Here is a 19,705-nt window from a genome sequence, read left to right on the forward strand (position 1 = left end):
ATCTTATGATGATAACAGCAACAGCAATGATGATGTTTCTCTGAGCCAGCAACGGCCTCTATCTGGTCAACTCTTACTTACTCAAGTAGATTGACAAATAGTGTTTGGGTGGCTGGAGACATTGAGTCCATTTCGAGGGCCCACATTCAGGATGTGCTATAAAAGGAAACTGTGAAATGTAAAGGATGCCTGTGCCATGATTTAAGTTCATTTGAAAACAAAAAATCTAGAGGTCATTACCATGTATGATCCTTGTTTAACATTTTCCAAAGCTTAGAGAGGGGCAGGCTTTTATTTTATGCCCATGACTTTAAAGTCAGAAAGCACAACTGTATATTTCCCTCACAACTAATAATGTATATGAAAAAGGCATTAGCAAGCTACCATCTGCTGCAGCACTTAACACATCGCTAGCAGCAGGCATTCTGATGATCTGTAACCATATGTTTAGAGGTTTTTCCATCTGTACAACTCAGGAGATTAAACCTATTAATAAGTTGTAGGGTCCCTAAGAGCAAGGTCTCATATACCAGGTCTTCTCTGATCCATCTTCTGTGGCACTTACACATTGCCTACTTCACACACTATCTGGAAGACCAGGATGTTAAAGGTGGGAATGCATATAAATATTTTTATAAAACTCTTAAAAGTGGACCAGAGGAAAAGAGGAGATGCCATCCTCTGCCTTGGTCACAAAGTCACAGAACTGGCTGGCCTGCACAATCTCTAAAGCTTTTGGTATTTTCCGCTTTCCATTTGGGCCAGCTCGGCTCCATTTTATGGGTCGAAGTACTTGAACAGAAAGAACATTAGACTCATGGTCAGAAGAGATTGTTCAATTTCGCTTGACTGCTACCTGCACCTTGGGGAAGCTATTTTACCAGTCTCTCCTGGCCTCATTTTTCTCACTTGCAAATATGTTTAATAATGTCCCCTGTTTCACTGGATTGCTGTACAGATGACAAGGAATCATGAACATTAAAGTATTTTTAGAAAATGTAAAAGGATGCCAAAATGAGAGACCATTAATATGCTTTTCAGGTCCATTTTTGCCCTCTCCTCTGAAAAAGCAAAAACTAAAAACAGGAAATTAAAAAAAAAAAAAGTCTGTTCTGGTGGCCACTGGATATAGTGGCAAAACATATTAATGTGACATAAATGAAAATGAACCCAGTAAGGGATAATGTAATGGTAAGAGTGGTTTTATCACAGGGAGCTTCAGTGAAGATCTCAGATTACAGAATTAGACTCAGGCAGGCGAGTAAAACAAATAATGTAACTCAGAAAAAGAATAAGGAAACAGCATTACTCTGGACTTCTCATTAATTTCTAATTTTCCCCAATTATACTTTCTGTTTGATTGGAAATATTTCTTCTTTGACCCAGTAATTTACGTTTGCCATCATTTGATCAGTGACAGCTAAAGGTCAAAGCTAGAATAGATGGGCCTGAGTCGATTAGGGTACTGTGGGTACCACTGAAGAGGATGATGGGGAGGATGAAGTTGATGATAACAAAAAGACAGCATGTACTAGGGCTTTAGGTACTTTGTTTCTAAGCCTCAAAAAAACTCAACAGGGTACATATTATTATTCCAGTTTTACAGAGGAAAAAACAAAGGTTCAGAGAAAGTAAATATCTTTCCCTAAATCACGTAACTAATACGTGCTGTTTGGGATTGGAATTAAAGTCTCCCTGAACTCAAAGCTTGGAATTTTTTCAATGAAACGTGAGTTTTATTTTAAAAATATGGATTATGTTATATATTTAAAAAGAAAACTTAAGGAAAATCTGGAAAGATATAATTTCCAAAGACACCAGATTCCAGCAATGCCTGTAATTACCCATTGTCGAGACCGCTATGAACGTAGGGACACTGGGGCTGTCATGGCTAAAGCTGGTGACACTACAGTTGTAAGCAGTGGCAGGAAGGAGGCTGGAGATGGTCACGACATGAGAAGAAACAGAAATTGGTTCCTGGAGATGCAGAAAACAAGATAAATGTTATGTTATCTTCATTTATTTTGGTTTTTAAATTATTTTCATAGTTGAGTAGGTAACACGTGCACAGAGTAAAAAATTTAAAAAAGGAAAGAGGAAGCAGTGAAAAATGTTTCCTTCTTCTTGTATGTCTCATCTACCCAATTCTCTTCCATGGAAGCAGCTGTTGTTGTCAGGTAGTTTTTTTTCTTTCCTTCTGTATTTTATGGATGTATAAGCATATAAGAATATAGATAAAAATGTAAGTGAAAACATAGTTTACTCATCCTTCTGCTTATTTTGTATTTTGGTTGTCAGAATATTTTGGCACTCTTTCTATATCAGCACAGATAAAGCTGTTTCATTTTAAGGGCTGCATAGAAATCCATTGAAAGAACATACTATATTTAACCAGTCCCCTATTAATAAACGTTTAAACAGTCTCTGATTTTTTGCTATTATAAGTAATGCAGCAGTGAATATAACTTCATAATTATGGGAACATATATATATGTAGACACATTCATTTACTGTATATATGTATGTATATATACACATATGCATTCACACACAAAACCTGTGTGTATATGTGTGTGTATGTGTATATATGTATAAATATACATACTTATACTAACATTCATATTCTTAGAAATTGAATTACTAGGTCAAAAAGTTATATATTTTTCATTTTGAAAGCTATTGACAAATTATCTTCCACAGACATTTTCCAAGGGACCCACCTACCATCAGTGTGTGACAATGCCTGTTTCCTTACATTTGTTTCTACACAACAAATTTGCAAACTCTTTGAGCTTTTCCAATCTTGTTAGTGGAAGTTGTACCTCATTGTAGTTTTATTTTGCATTTCTTTCACCATGAGTGAGCTTGACCATCTCTTTCTATGTTTAAGAACCTTTTGTGTTTATTTTCTATGAAATATTGTTTTGGGTTGTTGATTTGCATCTTTCTTATTCGTGGTAGATCTTTGCATATTAGGAGCACTACCCACTTTGTCTGCATTCTTGGCTTTTAAATAGCGTCCACCAAAGGCATAAAGACTTTCTCTTCTCCAAAACATTTAATATTAACTTATTCTTGAGCAGAAGTTGTTAATATGGTAGGCCAATGACCAGACCACTGACAAGTACAACTGTACCATATAAAAAGATAAGTCAGCGTAATACTCTTTTTCAAAACAAGGACCTGAAACACCTCTGCCTAAAGAGGTGAGAGCCATCAGCACGGATTTCCCACTCCCATCTCTTTCACTATCCTTTAAAAGAATGATCCTAAGGAAAGATTTTTGCTAACAGGACTCAGCTGTAGTAAGTAGCTGCCTCATCATTGTTTTCTTAAAGGCAGACGTTACTGTAGTTGCCCAGAAGAAAATTCACTACTGGGAGAGTAGCTCTTTTCCAAAATGATTCTTAGGACAGAAAAAGAATTCAGCTGTTCAGTACAGATCAGAAAGAGATACACTTGTAGAACAGACTATCAAAAGGGAAAAGAAATCAAAGCAAATTATCTTAACACTCAGGATGAAAAGATGCATACTCTCAGAAATCCTTTTTTCTTTTCACTCTCTCGAGCTGCATTATTTAAAAAGCATCAATTATTCATGTTCATAGTATTAGTCTTTGCACTGTATTTTGTGACATCCCTCCCACATTTGCCCTTTTCCTTCCATGTCTGGCTGTCAAATAGCTTTTTCTAGTGGTTTTGTTACCCTCCAGGTCCATCGCTCTCCTTCCATTCACTTTAACTTGGTGAAAGACTCAGTATTCATCGTATGTACTATTTGTGATTCTAAAGCTTTGATAATCACCTCTCTCAGCCTTCATTTTCCAAAACAAAATTGTCCTCCTTACTAACTTCTCTTAAATTCTCTTGCTAGTAAGGATCTCTCTTCTGACACGTATACTTTAATTATTACTACTCTAGTGAAATATCCACAATTAAATGAAAACAATTTTTTGAAGGCAAGTATTGATTCTACCATTTGTGTCCCATACAATGCCTTTCTCATGAGTGGCATTTAGTTCATGTCTGTTAAATTATATTTTATATGGCAGTGTCTTTGTCCCGCCCATCAATTTAATGGCCAATAGGAAAATGCCTTGATTTAACCTCAGTATGAGCCACAGTGGCTAAGAACTGGGGACAAAAGACAAATACAAAGATGGAAATAAACTTTGTGATTTGGCAAGTTGGTTATAACATATTTTGGGCTTGTTCTAAGAATAATTTCAAATTTCTATCACTGAAACACAAAAGTGCACATAAAAAGTTTTCATTTTATATCATTCAAAGAAAAAGAAGATTTTCATTTTGTTTGGATAATGAGTCTTAATCAAAATTAACTCAGAAAAGGAAAATCCAAATGTACGGTACCTGGAATTTTGTTTCCTGACTGGAGCCAACTTGTTGACAGAAAACTTCGAAGAAATCAGCTACTCCCTCTTCCACCCACAGCAAAGTCACCGAGGTCTGGGTTTTATTCACTGCAAAGAGTGATTTTGGAGGAGCTGGTTCTGAGCAAAGATAAGTTTTTAAAAAATTAATTTACTCTAACATATTCTTTCTTCCTTTACTAATTGGCTGGATAAAATAGGCAAAAAAATCCAAACATAGGTAAAGAGCACCATAAAGATTGTATATTGCTTTTGAAATATGTTCTTTCACAAAGACATTCATCTAACTTGGAAGGCAGAATATTTTGCCTTTTTATCCCCTTTCATTTTATACTTCTCTTTTCGGAACACTTCTGTTTTCTACTTCAGCTTTATTATAGAAGTAATCTATTAATAGTTTTTGTGTCATCTACACTGGAGTTAGCACTGCCCATATGATACAGAACTTTCTGCATAAGAAACAAAAATCTGTACTGAAAAGACAGAAAAATGAAAGTGGTGTGCTCCCTTCTTTGGGAGAGATTCAGTCTGGTGCTGAGCCAAACACCTGCCTTCCTTTCTCTGGAGACTCTTTGGAATAATTTAGTCACAGGAATGGCTTCTTGAAAATTTAATCAAAATTAACAGGGGTAAAGCTAAAGAGAATACAATTTTTCAAAGAAACAGATTGATGAAAGAGGACCGGAAGGTTGATAAAATGTAAGAGGACTGATTTCTTTATCTTATTCTTTTAGACACTTAATCTGGATCAATAAATTAATCCATTAGTTAAGTAAACCATTCTGTCTGTGCCCTTTCATACACCTTCCCAGTAACTGAGTCATTGGACTTCTTGGCTTGATACCACATGCCAGTCTGTCCCCAGTTCTAGGAAGTCATCTGCTGTCTTGGTCCCCTATTTCTGAATCTCTCCTGGTCCCTTCCCTGCGCCCCTGTCCTTTACATTGCCTTTCTTTTTTTTCTTTTTTCTTTAATTTAAAAATATAATTGTTGAAATTAGGAACTCAATGGCTAGATTTTTTTTTAATATAAATCTGTTTATTTTTGGCAGCGTTGGGTCTTTGTTGCTGCACGAGGGCTTTCTCTAGTTGGGAGAGCGGGGGCTACTCTTCCTTGCAGTGCGCGGGCTTCTCATTGTGATGGCTTTTCTTGTTGCGGAGCATGGGCTGTAGGTGCTCAGGCTTCAGTGGTTGTGGCGCAAGGGCTTAGTTGCTCCGGAGGCATGTGGGATCTTCCCGGTCCAGGGATCTAACCATGTCCCCTGCATCGGCAGGCAGATTCTTAATCACTGCACCACCAGGGAAGTCCGGGCATTGCCTTTCCCTCAAGTTCCTCCAATACACAAAGCGCTGAGCCTGAATCCAAGTTCTTAAGCCAGGGTCCCTCTTATGCGTGTCAGATCCCCTTGGCATTGCTTGTTGGACAAACATCTTGCCGTCAGGTTCACATAACAGCATATTCCGCCCATCAGCATGTGCCTGACAGACAACTATCCACACTGTTTGCTTGTTTCCTGGATTTCTTTTCATTGTCTGCCTCACCCTCCCAAGTCTGTTCTGCTGCTCCTGGTGTTTAGCAAAAAATCCCTAGAGGCCACTTCACTCTTTCGACAAGTGATATGTCTTTGTAGGGGAAGGTCTGGACCTTCTTTCTGGAATATCATCATCAGGTCCAGAACCAAGAAATTTGTCAGAATCACTCTTGATGTGATCTAGTGCGATAACCTAAATTTGTGTTCAACTGAAAAACAAGCAGTTTCCTTTCCACAGGCAATCTGACAAAGGTGGGCAGAAGAGTTGAAGGAGGGAAAAAATGAGTTGGTCTTGGGCAAGTGTAACTCACAATAGATGTCAGGACCCTTTCTCATTGGCAATGAATTGTTTACTCCTCTAGACATTGTACCGCCTCACTTCCCCTCTGATAAAGACTGTTTATGAAACACAGAGGTTTACTTCCACTTCTTACATCCTTCATAATCGTCACTGTTAATAGGCTTATGAGTCAGAGACTGAGTCCCCCAGTGATTCTGACTCCTGTAGAACTTGGATTGCTGGAAGCAAGTGTGAGGTTATTTGAGGCAGAGATGGATGATGTGTTAGGCTGAGCCTGGGCTGTGACTCGTTAAAAGATATACACTAGGGAATTGCTCCTCAGAGTGAGTTTCTTGGGCTATGCTTAGAATCCCTGGGATGTCTATAGATGTCTATAGATTTTTTCCTGATGGGTAGAGAAAGTCAGTTTAGCTCTCTGATATGAACATTGCCCAGATTCTAATCTCTGGATCTGACTTTTTACATACTGATTTCACATCACCTATCATCTGTACTTACTCAAGTATCTCACTATTAATCCCAAACTCCGTAAAGTTAAAATGGAACGTGGAGTCCCTGCCTTTCCACAAATCACTGCTGCTTTCCACCCACCCCTGATTCTGTCCTGAGCAGCAGCATTCTTTCAATTGTCTAAGCCAATTTTAAGGCTCTCCTCTTGCTTCTCAGTCTCAGATCGCACTATCTTTTAATACTTCCTTTCATCTCTTCCTTTTATTTATTCCTTTTATTATATTACGCATCCAGGCTTTTGCCGTCACACTTAACAATCATGACAACATCCCCTTACTCCTTTTTCCCTGCTTCTTACTTGATTCTTTCTTCGTTTTGTCAATGATGGTTGAAATTGTCTTCAAATGCCACTTTGTTCCTGTTAGATCCTACCTGTGCAATGATCTATTGTGATCAGTATCTATTGTGTCAAATCCAAATATGCCAATTGTTAAAGATCCTACGTACATTGGCCACATGCTACCCAACACCACCATCTCTCCTGCACAGATATACTGCCCCCGTAAAGCCAGTCCTCTGGGTGACCATCACACAGGTATCACTCTTTTTCGACTCACATATTCCTTGATGTACTCTTTCGTCTCTTCTGATCATCTTAAAGAAAAATCTTGCCTTCTCTTTGAAGCCTTATCTAATGACTGTCTCCTAATGCTCTGTCCCTTCTCTGACCTTCTATTGCCCTTAAATTATTTCCTGTGCCATCTGTGTGAGTGAAGTCCTGATTCCACTGGGTCGTACTAGATTCCTTAAGAACGGTGGCCATGTATTGTAAATTATTTTGTTGTCATTTTTTGTTGTTGAACTACCCACATGTAGGGACTCAATAAATCTCACCTATTGATAGATTTAAAATGTAAGTCCAGGTTCAGTAACCAGAGGTGTTAGGATTCAAGCATCAGGTAGACCAGACACATGGGCATTGAATTTTGATATTCTCTGCCTTTATATAGTGATTATATTTGTAAAAAGTTATCAGCTCTCAGTGGCAGGGATGAAGACTGTTGTGAATGAGAAGTATTCTCAGTGGCCCAAGAAATGTGATTTAGAAACTAAAGTAGGGGTTTCTTTTGAGCTGGCTGAGAATGTGAACCTAGGTGATAAGCAGATGCTGAGGAAAGTCTTCGAAGGATCTGTGACCTCTAACAGCCACGTAACAGTATTTTCCCCCTCAGGTGGTATATGAAGCAATAGATTATTCCAAGATCATTCTACCCATTGTCTTTGCATCCTTTTCTGAAAGACATAATACATTTCAGTTCTGCAGGTCACCTGCTTGAAGACTTATGATCTTTGTGATAGATCGATTTTCCTAGATATATTAGGGAGAGATTCCACCCTGCTATTCCAAAGAAAAGAACGTTATCACAATATTTCCTGAGTGGAGGTGTAATTGGATTGGGAGGGGTTTATAATTAAATTTCACTACTGAAGACAACACTTGCCCCAGGGAATGTATTAAAATATTAGAATTGTACTGTGCAACACAGTAGCCACCTGTGGCTACCAAACACTTGAAATGTGGCTAGTCAAAGGTGAGAGGTTCTGCAAGATTAAAATACAGACTAGGTTTCAAAGACTTCAGGATGAAGAAAGAATAAAAATATCTCATTAATAAATCTTTACATTGATTACACATTGAAATGATACTCCTTTGGATTTACTTGGTTAAATAAAGTATATTAAACACAACTTCACCTATTTCTTTTTACTGTTTTGTAATGTGGCTACTAGAAAATTTAAAATTACATATGTGGCTCTCACTGTATTTGAATTGTACAGTATTGGGTTAGAACATCACTTCCTGTTTGTTAAAGAAGTCTGGAAATTCTTGGCAGAAACTGGTCAGAGGGTCCCCCTTCTGCTGTCTATCTCTTCTCATGAGAAGGCAAGGTCAGCTCCACCCCATAGCCTAGGATGACTTAGAAGTTCATGTTCTGCATTCTTAGAAACAAGACTAAAAGTGGGTAATGACTTAATATTGTTTAGGCAATTTTATATAATGGGGAATACAATGAACCACAACTGCCTCTTGAGTGGTCTGTGTCTCTATTATGGCCTGAATTCTGTTGCCCCAAATTCAGATGTTGAAGCCCTAAACACAAGCACCTCAAAATGTGACTATGATTGGAAATAAGGCCTTCCAAGAGGTGAGTATGTTAAAATGAAGCTATTTGGGAGGTCCCTAATCCAATCTGGCTAGTGTCCTTGTAAGGAGAGGACATTGGGCATACAGAGAGACATCAAGGATGAATAGTACAGGGAAAGGACCACCTGAGGACACAGCTGAAAGACGGCCATCTGCAAGCCAAGGAGAGAGGCCTCAGAAAAAACCAAACCTGCCAACACCTTGATCTTGGATTTTCAGCCTCCAGAACTGTGAGGAAATACAATTCTGTTGTTTAAGGCACATGGTCTGTGGTATTTTGTTTTGGCAGCCCCAACAAACCAATATAATCTCTTACAGCTCAAAATATCAAATTCGGTCTAGTTCATAAAGGGGAGAGATATGAAGACTTTGTTAATGTTATGAAGAGTAAATGAGCCTTCATTTAATGTATACAAAACAATTTATGTGATATAGTATGTACATATTAGTTACAGAACAGCTTCTGGTTATTATTTTCTATCTCTCTAAATGACATTTTAAATTTCTTCAAAATTCCCCTTCTCCATAATGTCAGATATCCTTTTATTTAAAATAATTTCAGAATCCATGATATTTGAAACGAGAACCTATGGATATGGGAAAAAGAGATAGACATACTATTTTTACAAAATGAGGTATAGATACAGGGTTGTTTGCTTTTAAATACTCCAAATATTGCAGGTGTTATATTCAACTATTTGGCCCTCTCTTTCCTTCTCTTCTCTCTCCTCTCAATGCCACTCCTATTTGAGTTGGGAATCCAACCTAATTTTATAAAAAAAAATCAAGTACTGTGCACAGAACATGGGCTGAAAGGAAAGCTTTAGCGTTATCTTTACCATTTAATTTAGGATGCATTTTGAGAGGCTCATGCTACTGCTGGGGATCCCCAGGGATGAAGGTGACCTTGGGTGAAGTATGAGTGAGTATTTGATTCTCATTCTCTGCTCTGGCAACAAAGCTCTTCCTTTGCTTGGGAATTCCAAAGGGAGTCAGGTGTAATATTCAGCCTTGGAGCGCAACAGAATGTGTTTATTGCCTAAAATCCATCTTTCTCTGACAGTTATTACATTCTTTCTTATTTTAATGTGACCCATTAGTATAGCTGGCAATAGAATTATGTTGATGAGGCTAAGATTATATCCATAAAAGCCAACTGGTTTTATTCTGTTGGTATTTTATACCTTTAAACTTGGTGAGTTGTTTTACAAACATATGACATTGATAATAAGAATTCAACAGAAAAACATTGTAAAAAATGATTGACATGGCAAAATCTATTTTCAGTCCTCAAGCCTGATTGACAGCAATTTGCTAGTATCCTCTTCATACACAAAAGCTGGTCTTTAACATTTGTATTATTGTAAGTCTTTTAAATCAATTTTTATTTTCCTCAATTCAAGCTGTTCTACCTTAAACAGGGTAAGCCACAGAACTTATATTCAACTTGGCCAAAGAAAACATCTGTGACTTAAGCAGTGTAAGCCATATAAATTACATTCAACTTGGTCAAAAACAACATCTGCAGAAGAGAGTACTATTTGAAAAGAAAAAAAAAAAAAACCAACAAAAAACCCTAAGGGTGAGTTAAGATTGATATGCTGTGAAATTAAGAGGAAAATGTATATTAAACAACAGACACCTTTGTTAGATCTGAAGTTCATTAGGCCTATTCTCTTACTGACTTTGGGAGATTCTTTTTTCTGTGTACACTTAATAGTAATTAGAACACTTAAAATAACATTGGGGAATATAAAAAAATTCAGGCAAATATTTGGCATTAAATTATAATTAGGCCCTTTTCATATTGGGTAAGTTTATAGTATTACCAGCTCAAGTAATTTCTAAAGATTAGTAGCATTTTTCAGAAAAATCTCTCTTTTAAATTTATTTATTTTAAAACAAAATATCTGACTTCCTCCTTTGTTGGTTCCAGGAATATGTGTCTTTGCTTGGTGTTTTTATTAGTTAGGAATTATATATTGCATGGTCCCTAGAAAAAGGTCGCTACTCTTACTGTAACATCTGCTTGTTGCCTTTACTCTGAACTCAGTTATGAACTAAATCCTAAAACTGGAAGATCATTTTGTCCAGACTCTCATTTTGTAGAAGAGGCAAGCAGCTGAAATTCAGAGCGCCTGAGTCATCTTTCTAAGGTGATGCAATTTGACTGTGAAGGCAAGTACCCCTAGTTAAGGATTCCCTTCCTGTACCCGGCTTACTCCCTAAACACTGGGGCATTTTCCATTCATTTCCCTATAACTGGGGATGATGAGGTCTTCTAGAAATTTCCTTTGCCCAGAAGATCAACCTTTCCAGAGTGGGCACTTGCTTGTGCATTTAAACCAGTGCCAGACATTACAATCTTTGCCCTATTAGTCCAGCATCCAGGTTCTTTTACTATATTGAAGGGAAACAAGCAAAACTTACAAGTCACTTTACAATGGGCAGAAGTGCTTTTAGGGAAGTGCTGAAACCGTGTGGCATGGCTGTGGGCAGCTGGTAAATTGCAGTGACACTCAGAAAACCACTGCAATGAGAAATGAGGATGACATATATTGAGGGCAGGAATGGAGCCGTGGAACAGTGACCTGCCTGGCAGCCTAGCCCAGAAAAATATGCTTGCATGGGGCTGCTGGCCCTCAGGAGTGTACAAGAGTAGCACAGCCACTACGATCCTCTCCAAACCTAAGGAAATTGCATGTGTTTATAAGAGGCCAATAGGTGAAAACTTTCACAAGCTTCCATCATCAATCTCACCTACTCATACACCTCCTTAATGCCCATAGACTCTGTCATTCATTGTCTTACTACAGAGTCACCCACCCAAAGGCCACCCCCTCCACTGATACCCGAGGTCCAATCTCCTTTGGCCCGATTAAGGACATCACTCCAACAAATCTTACTCTAACCATCCTGCATCATCCATTTCCCCTGCTCTTGTTGAATCATTCTGATTAGCTCAATGATCAAGCTGTTTCTACCCACTTAAAGGCAAGAGAAACAAAACAAAAACAAAATACAAACTTGGATCCTTTTATCCTCAGCTACTGTCCATTTTCTCACCTCTTTATAATAATTTACCTCCTCAAAAGTTTAATTCCAGCCATCTTCAGTTTTTCTGCTTTCATTATATGTTTTTTCCCTCACTCACCACTCCACCCAAATGTCTTCGTCGCAAATCACCAATGACTTCTGGGTTGCTAAGATCAGTGATCAATTCTCATTCCTCGTGTAACTCAGGCTCCTTTGCTAGTTTTCCCTCAACACTTCTACTTTTAAAATTTGGAGTGCATAGGGCTTAGCTCTTGGGTAGCATTCTTTTTTCTTTTTTCTTTTGTTAAGAAGGTTTAACATATTTTTTAAGCTCTTTACTGGAGTATAATTGCTTTACACTGTTGTGCCAGTTTTTGCTGTACAACAAAGTGAATCAGCTGTATTTATGCATATATTCCCATATCTCCTCCATCCCGTGACTCCTTCCCACTCTCCCTATCCCAGCCCCCTAAGTCATCACCAATCCATTCTTTTTCTTTACTCTTTCCCTGATAACCTCATCACGTCTGTTCCCGGTCTACCCTTATATTTATATTTTCAGTGCTGAAGTCTCTGCAGAACCCAAGTGCCTTCCCCTGTCTACTCAGTAACTGTTCTTTAATGTTTAATAGGCACCTTCAAATGTTGACACATCCCAACCTAAACTTCTGATCTTTCCCCTCAAAACTGCCTCTCCGTAATCTTCACCAATTCAATAGATTGTACCTTTGTCTTTCCAATTTCTTGGGCCCCAGAACTTGTCATCTCCCTAGACCTCTTTCATTCACTCACAGACAACACCTAAATCTATCAGTAGATTCTCTCAGCCCCACCTCCAAAATAAATTTTGAATCTGATCACTTTTCATCACCTTGGTCCAAGCAAGTCTAATCTTGTATCTGGATAGATGCGATAGCCTCCTAACCCTAAGGAGGAGGGGTGATCATGTAAGTTATCAACTGTAAGTGTCCAACTGGAATCCTTTTGGGGAGAAAAGAGATTGCTAAAGCAGATCCATAACAGATGTAAACTGGTATCTGAGGCAACTGGGATGAATGATCATCTTATCTAACTGGGCTCCTGCTTTTACCCTTGAACAGCCTGGTCTCACCCAAGTGACCCCTGCAGTTGATCAGGTCATGTGACCCCTCTGCTCGAACCATCCAGGGGAGCATCATCTCCCTCTGCTTAAACCCTGCACAATTTGCTCCCTTGCTACCTTTCTGCCTTCTGAGTTACTCCTCTTCGTCCTCATTCCACGTCAGCCACACTGCCTTCCCGACTTTTCCTTGAACTTTCTAGGCGCTCTGCTGCTGCTTGAACTTTGTGGCTGTGGTTCCTTCTGCCTACAGACTCTCCTCCCAGCTACCTGCTTGGCTTCCTCTCGCAGCTCCCTAGGGATTTGGCTGAAATAGCACCTTCACAGTGACGCTTACTGTATCTCCACCCCTACAGAAACTGCATCCCCACTTGCCTGCTAGAACCCTTCCTGCTTCATTTTTCTCCAAAGCACTCATCGCCATTTGACATCCTTATATTTACGTTTTTCTCATTTTCCCCACTAGAACGAGGGTAGAAATTTTTGTCAGCTTTGTTGGTTTCTGTATCCTCAGCACTCAGGTTAGTGGGTCGTACATAATAAATGTTAAATAAAGATTTGTTGACTGATAGGATAAATTAATTTTTAAAAAGTATAGTACCCTAGTTATTCTATTAGCTTCTTCCTAATTGACTGGTGGTACATATATGTTCTACTGGGTAAATTTTGTGCTAGCCACTACACGTGTACAATTATCCCAATTTCATAGGATAGCTGCATGAAGTGTATGTATATATGTGTATATATAGAGAGGGTGTATATATATATATATATATATATAGAGAGAGAGAGAGAGAGAGTATGCACACTTTTTTTCCTTTCTCATGTCCTCCCTGTCTTCAATCCATTCATTCCTTCATCTTCCTTTCCTCTCTCTGTGCTACATTGACACAAATTTGCTCCTCTTCTTACTGAACCCATTTTTGTCTATTTGTTTTGGTGGAGGGTAAGGGGAATAACGAGTTAGTCACTTACTGGGAGAGGATTCAAGGAAAGGGATGGGTGGCTAGGGCGAGGTACTTTAGACTTCAGTTTGCCATGACTCACAACACTTAACTCGCTTCTTACTGAAAATGAGAACTGCATACATTCCAATAACTATTTCCAAAATTGTGAACTCAGTGACTTCAACAATTAAACAAGTTTTCTCAGCTGACAGTGAGACCAGGAAGGGCAGTACCTTGTAATGGCTGGGCTTTTATAAAGTCAGAAATTACATATCATCAGAATATTAATAGATATAATTATTTGTAATCTGCTGAAATTTGATGTGTGTGTGTGAGAGAGAGAGAAAGAGAGAAAGAGAGAGAAAGAGGAGAAGAGAGCAGATTCTAACATCCCCCCAATTCCAAACATCTGGACCTATAGTCAAATAATGAATAATGTTTTAAAGATTTCTAATCTATATAAAAACTTTCATGACTGAGTTTAAGGAAATCAAGTAAATTTCACAATGCTCAAATTCCCAGACAGGAACAGAAAGCCACAGGAATGGGTGTGAGGCTCCTTCCTGCTCTGTTAAATGTGTTCACAGAAAAATGAAGTTTCTGGAAAAAATACACCCCAAATCCAGGAAGACATAAACAACAGATGGGTTAAAAAGTACTGTTTCTAGACCCAGGCTCAACAGTGTGTAAAGTGAATCAGATTTCTCCAGGTTTCAGCTTGTTCAAATGAGGACACTGCACTAAATTATCTCCAAATCTCTTCCAGAACTAAGGTTACCTGAGTCCTTATCTTGAACCTCCTTGAACACCTGTGGCCAGGATAAAGCAGACCTTTGACAATGATGGTGTACACATTTTGTTTTTCGCCTTTCTCTGACCTCATTGGCTGTTCCTTTCATGTCTCTCTTGCTGTCTTCTCTTTCTTCTGCTCTATCTCTAAATGCTGGAGTGGTCCTTCTTGGCTAGACCCAGGGCTCCTCTTCTCTGTTTCTCCTTAGGAATTGATAATCTTATCCAGACACCCCCAGATTTATGTTTCCAGCCTAGAATTATGCCCTGATCTCTAGACACATATATCAATAGTCTCTTTACTTGACAATTGCACTTAGATGTCCTTCTGATTTTTTATGTCTGAGGAAGAGTCCTTGACTCTCAACTTACCCTGTTTCCTCCTTTTGTAGTTTTTCTAGTCCTTTCAATCTCAGCAAATTTTACCACCCTCCACCCTAGTTGCTCTAGAGCAAAGCCTAGGAGTCGTTCTTAATTTCTCTTTCTCTCATTTCCTGTTTTCACCCCATGAGGAAGATCTGTGGACACAAACCTCCAAAACAGCTCCTAAATTCCGCACACTTTTCTCTGTCTTCATTACTACCATTTTGGGCAAAATTACCATCATTTCCCAGGGCACTTATTTGAATTAGAATGCTGGGTTTTTTTTTAATTTATTTAATTAATTAATTAATTTATTGGCTGCACTGGGTCTTCGTTGCTGCCTGCAGGCTTTCTCTAGTTTTGGCGAGCAGGGGCTACTCTTCATCTTGGTGCACAGCCTTCTCAGTGCAGTGCCTTCTCTTGTTGCAAAGCATGGGCTCTAGGCACGTGCGCTTCAGTAGTTGTGGCACGTGGGCTCAGTAGTTGTGGTTCGCTGGCTCTAGAGCACAGGCTCAGTAGCTGTGACACACGGGCTTAGTGGCTCTGCAGCATGTTGGATCTTCTCAGACCAGGGCTCAAACCTGTGCCCCCTACATTGGCAGGCAGATTCTTAACCACTGTGCCACTGAGGAAGTCCCTAGAATGCTGTTTTGAAGACTAATGACAAATAATCCCTTAATTGGTTTCCTTACCTTTATTGTTGACCCCCAAATCCTTTCTTCCTTGAGCAACCAGAAAGCTTATTTTAAATATGTCAGATTATTTATGTTAAATTCTCTAAATGGCTTTGAATGTGCAATTTCAAAATAAAATCTCAACTCCATGCCTTGCAAGCCCTATATAATCTGACTTCTGATTCTTTCTGCTGATGTGTTCTTTCCCAACCTTTTCATGGTTGATCCTTTCTTGTTATTCAGATCTCTTCTCCTTGTTTCCTCAGAAAAAGCTTTTATTTCAAAGCCACCTGCATCATACTACCCTATTTTAATGCTCTGTAAAGAAAGCACTTATGACCATCTCTCCCTTCACTCTATCATAAGCTCCTTGTGAACAGAAAATGAATGTAGCTCTTTGGGTTCATTACAATAGGAAGCCTGGCATCTAAGCAGAGCTTAGAAGTTTCTCAGCATATATTTGTTAAATAAATTAATGAACGAGTATTTTGTTACCATAGATCTATTTTATGAATCTCATTCTTATTTCTTTCACTCACTTCTTCCTTCCTTCATTTCTGGTTTTTTTTTTTTAAGTTGGAAAACTGATTGTCTGATGTAAACTTATCAGATCCTCCTAATGTTTCTCCAGAGTTCCAGGTAGATTCACCAAAACTAGAGGTTATGACTGGTTGCTGGTTGAAGCCACAGTTGCATGCAGACCAATGAGCTCTTGTAAAATGACAAGTCTTAGTGCAGATTTGATTGACATTTGTGTTATCTGCCAAAGGGAGCTGTCATCACATACCACCATAGTACCATGAAATTTCTGGCAACCTAAAATTCTTAGTGGGATGACTGGTTCAAAGCCTTGCAAACAGTACCACTCACTAATGGTACATGTCTTCTCGTGGATGTCCACTGATGACATAGTAATTGAAAAATTTTGGCAACTGTTTTGAGAGATTTCTACCTTTGCACATGCCATCTTGGATTAATTTATATTTTTCTGGATTCACTGATGATCTGTTTTTTGTCCCCAGGTGTAGATTCTGCCCTCCATGACAGCAAGTAGAACCATTCCACAGAGACCTCTATACAGAGAAACCAAACTCAGGGTTGGCCAACCATTGCTGCTCCTAAGTTAAAGATGGCATTCTGGTTTAAACAAGCCCTGAAAATCTGTGTGCCAAAGCTGTATTTTTCTATAAAGTAGAATTAATTTGACTTCTATGTATGCCAAATGAATGCTGTTTAAAAACATAAAAATGGCAAGAATAAATGTTTTGTGAAAAAAATTGCCATTCAGTTATTACTAAAGCAAAATGTTTCACTTCTCTGAAAGCTGAAACTTGTTTTGGTTAAATATTAACTGTAACATGAATTTCAACTATGAGTTTCAATTCCATTCAACAAATGTCTATTAAGCATCTACAGCAGACAAAGCATTGTGTTATAGAAAATTGAAAAAGCTAATAAAACACAATAATGTGATTAGTAGAACGGAAAATAGACCTTTGGACAAATGGGTAAAAAGTAGGGTTATTTCGTTTTCAGAAACAAAAAGAAAAGGCTAAGGACAGGCACATTATATAAAGATTGTCTTGCTTTCAGAGAGGAACAAGATAGAGGTAATATTCTGTCTGATATTAAGATGCCAATATGGAAAAGCTTCTTGATTGTCGGGGTAATGATTCACTGGAAATAATTGCTGTGGGAATTTGCCTTCCCTGTTTGAAAAGTTTAAAGGAAGTTTCTAAACTGGTTTAGGCAGTCCCATCTGTTAACGGGAAGATATGGGGGCTCAAAACCTCATAAGTTTGGGAAACTATGACAGTTTTTTTACTAACATTACTATTTGTTTGAGTGTAATTGTTCCAGTTCATGACTTTAATCCATATTCCTGAGGCTTCATGGATCCTCCGTAATGTCACATAAAAATGACAGCAAAGCACGCAATATGCCACTGAACGCTACTTTGGTAAGACCACCTCTGAACTTGTATTTTAAGGGAGACCAACAAACCAATTAAGTTGGAGAAAGCATCTAGAAACCCGAGAAACACTTATGGTTGCTTCCACTAATAAAGCTTGGGAAAAGAAAGGCTTGGGGAATGCGGGTATAATCTTCAAGCGAGTATCATCTTCAAGTAATTTCAGTTACCTGGAAACAAGTTCTGAACTAACAGTCATACAGAGGACAAAATCAGAGTTAATGGTTGGAATCAGATGATTTTTTGTCTTAAAAAATAGATCGTGCAATGTTGGAAGCTGGTGATCTCCACATTCCTGGAATTCAAGTATAGACTGCTAAGGAAGAGCAGCTTGTGTGCAGTGCATGAAAGATTGAACGCGACTCATGATTCTCGATAGGAGCAGTACCGCCCCCTTGAGGGTGCTTGGAAATTTGCAGCAATGTTTTTAATAGTCACAATAAAGGGAGTTAACCAGACTTCTGTGGGCAGGGCTCAGAAATTCTAGATTTCCTGCAATGATCAAAAAAGTTCCAAAGAGAAAAATTGCCCCATATCCCATGTTTCACATGAATTTCTAATTTTGCACCAGGATAAAACCACTATAAATATAATCAAAGGACTTTATCATGCAATTAATATTGGAAAAAAATTTAAGGTTAAGTAAAATAATTTTGAAGAAAGTTGTCATGAAGAAGCGTTCCTTTTTTTTTTTTTTTTTTTTTTTTGCGGGAACACAAATGGTTTATTTAGCTATCTTTTCAGCATTGGGTGTTTTTGAGATTAGGTACTCTGCTGTGTTTTACTTTTTAAACTAAGTATATTAAAACTAGTCAAAAAACCTGTATATTCTCTTATTGCATTATGGTGTCTTTTTTCCTTTAGCCTAAGTTAATTTTTTTTTAATGTCCTGAGTGTGACATTGTCAGAACAGTTTATCTAGGCATTCAAACTTCAGTGGCATTTTTAGTCCCAATATGTTTTTTCCAAGAGTCAAATGGCACTGCTTCTTTCCTGTAAATCTCTTTCTGCCACTTCCCTATTTGGGGCTATGTTTTGCCTATTGGTTGTTTTTCTTTTTTTTTTCTTTTCTTTCTTTCTTTCTTTATTTATTATTTTTGGGGGGAGTACACCAAGGTAAATCATCTGTATTTATACACATATCCCCATATCCCCTCCCTCCCTCGACCTTCTCCACCCTCCCCATGGGCTATATTCTTTTTTTTTTTAGTATTTAATAGTTTTATATATATATATTTTATTATTTTTTGGGGGTACACCAAGTTCAATCATGTGTTTTTATACACATATCCCCATATTCCCCCCTCCCTAAACTCCCCCCCCACCCTCCCTCGAGTACCCCCCACCCTCCCTGTCCCACTCCTCTAAGGCATCTTCCATCCTTGAGTTGGACTCCCTTTGTTATACAACAACTTCCCACTGGCTATCTATTTTACAGTTGGTACTATATATATGTCTGTGCTACTCTCCTGCTTCATCACAGCTTCCCCTTCACCCCCCACCCCCCCAAACCTTGAGTTCTCCAGTCCGTTCTCTGCATCTGCGTCCTTGTTCTCGTCACTGAGTTCATCAGTACCATTTTTATATTCCGTATATGTGAGTTAGCATACAATATTTGTCTTTCTCTTTCTGACTTACTTCACTCTGAGAAGCGTTCTTAAATGGAATTAAGATGTTATTTAAAAACTACCCAATAATTTACCCTTTCTGCCCATAGTGTCTATTTAGTACGTCATGCATTTTCAATTACCTACTTAATTCTAAAGGGTTTCAGTGCAAGAGTTTAGTTTTTACTGTGGCAATTAAGAGACAAAAATGATTTAAGACAGTGTCTTATACATTGAATTATAGAGAAATGCAACTAGTGGATAAACTAAGAAAAGATTGTGCTTTGCTTTGTTTTAGATTTTCCAAGAGTTTTCTAAAAGTACAACACTGACAGCTCT

At 38.3% G+C, this 19,705-nt stretch overlaps 1 protein-coding gene across 2 annotated transcripts in view; it reads right to left on the reverse strand.

Moving 5' to 3' along the window:
• The window catches only part of PTPRO (protein tyrosine phosphatase receptor type O), a 239,788-nt gene that overhangs the window by 47,580 nt on the left and 172,503 nt on the right, over positions 1-19,705 (reverse strand). For both annotated transcript variants that reach the window (XM_057703324.1, XM_057703323.1), the window contains exons 13-14: positions 4,372-4,511; positions 1,845-1,977 (exon numbers count right to left, since the gene is read on the reverse strand). In XM_057703324.1, the coding sequence (XP_057559307.1) occupies positions 1,845-1,977; positions 4,372-4,511 (273 nt within the window). The remainder of the gene's footprint in view (positions 1-1,844; positions 1,978-4,371; positions 4,512-19,705) is intronic.

Source organism: Hippopotamus amphibius, chromosome 12 (assembly GCF_030028045.1).
Source record: "Hippopotamus amphibius kiboko isolate mHipAmp2 chromosome 12, mHipAmp2.hap2, whole genome shotgun sequence".
NCBI lineage: Eukaryota > Metazoa > Chordata > Mammalia > Artiodactyla > Hippopotamidae > Hippopotamus > Hippopotamus amphibius.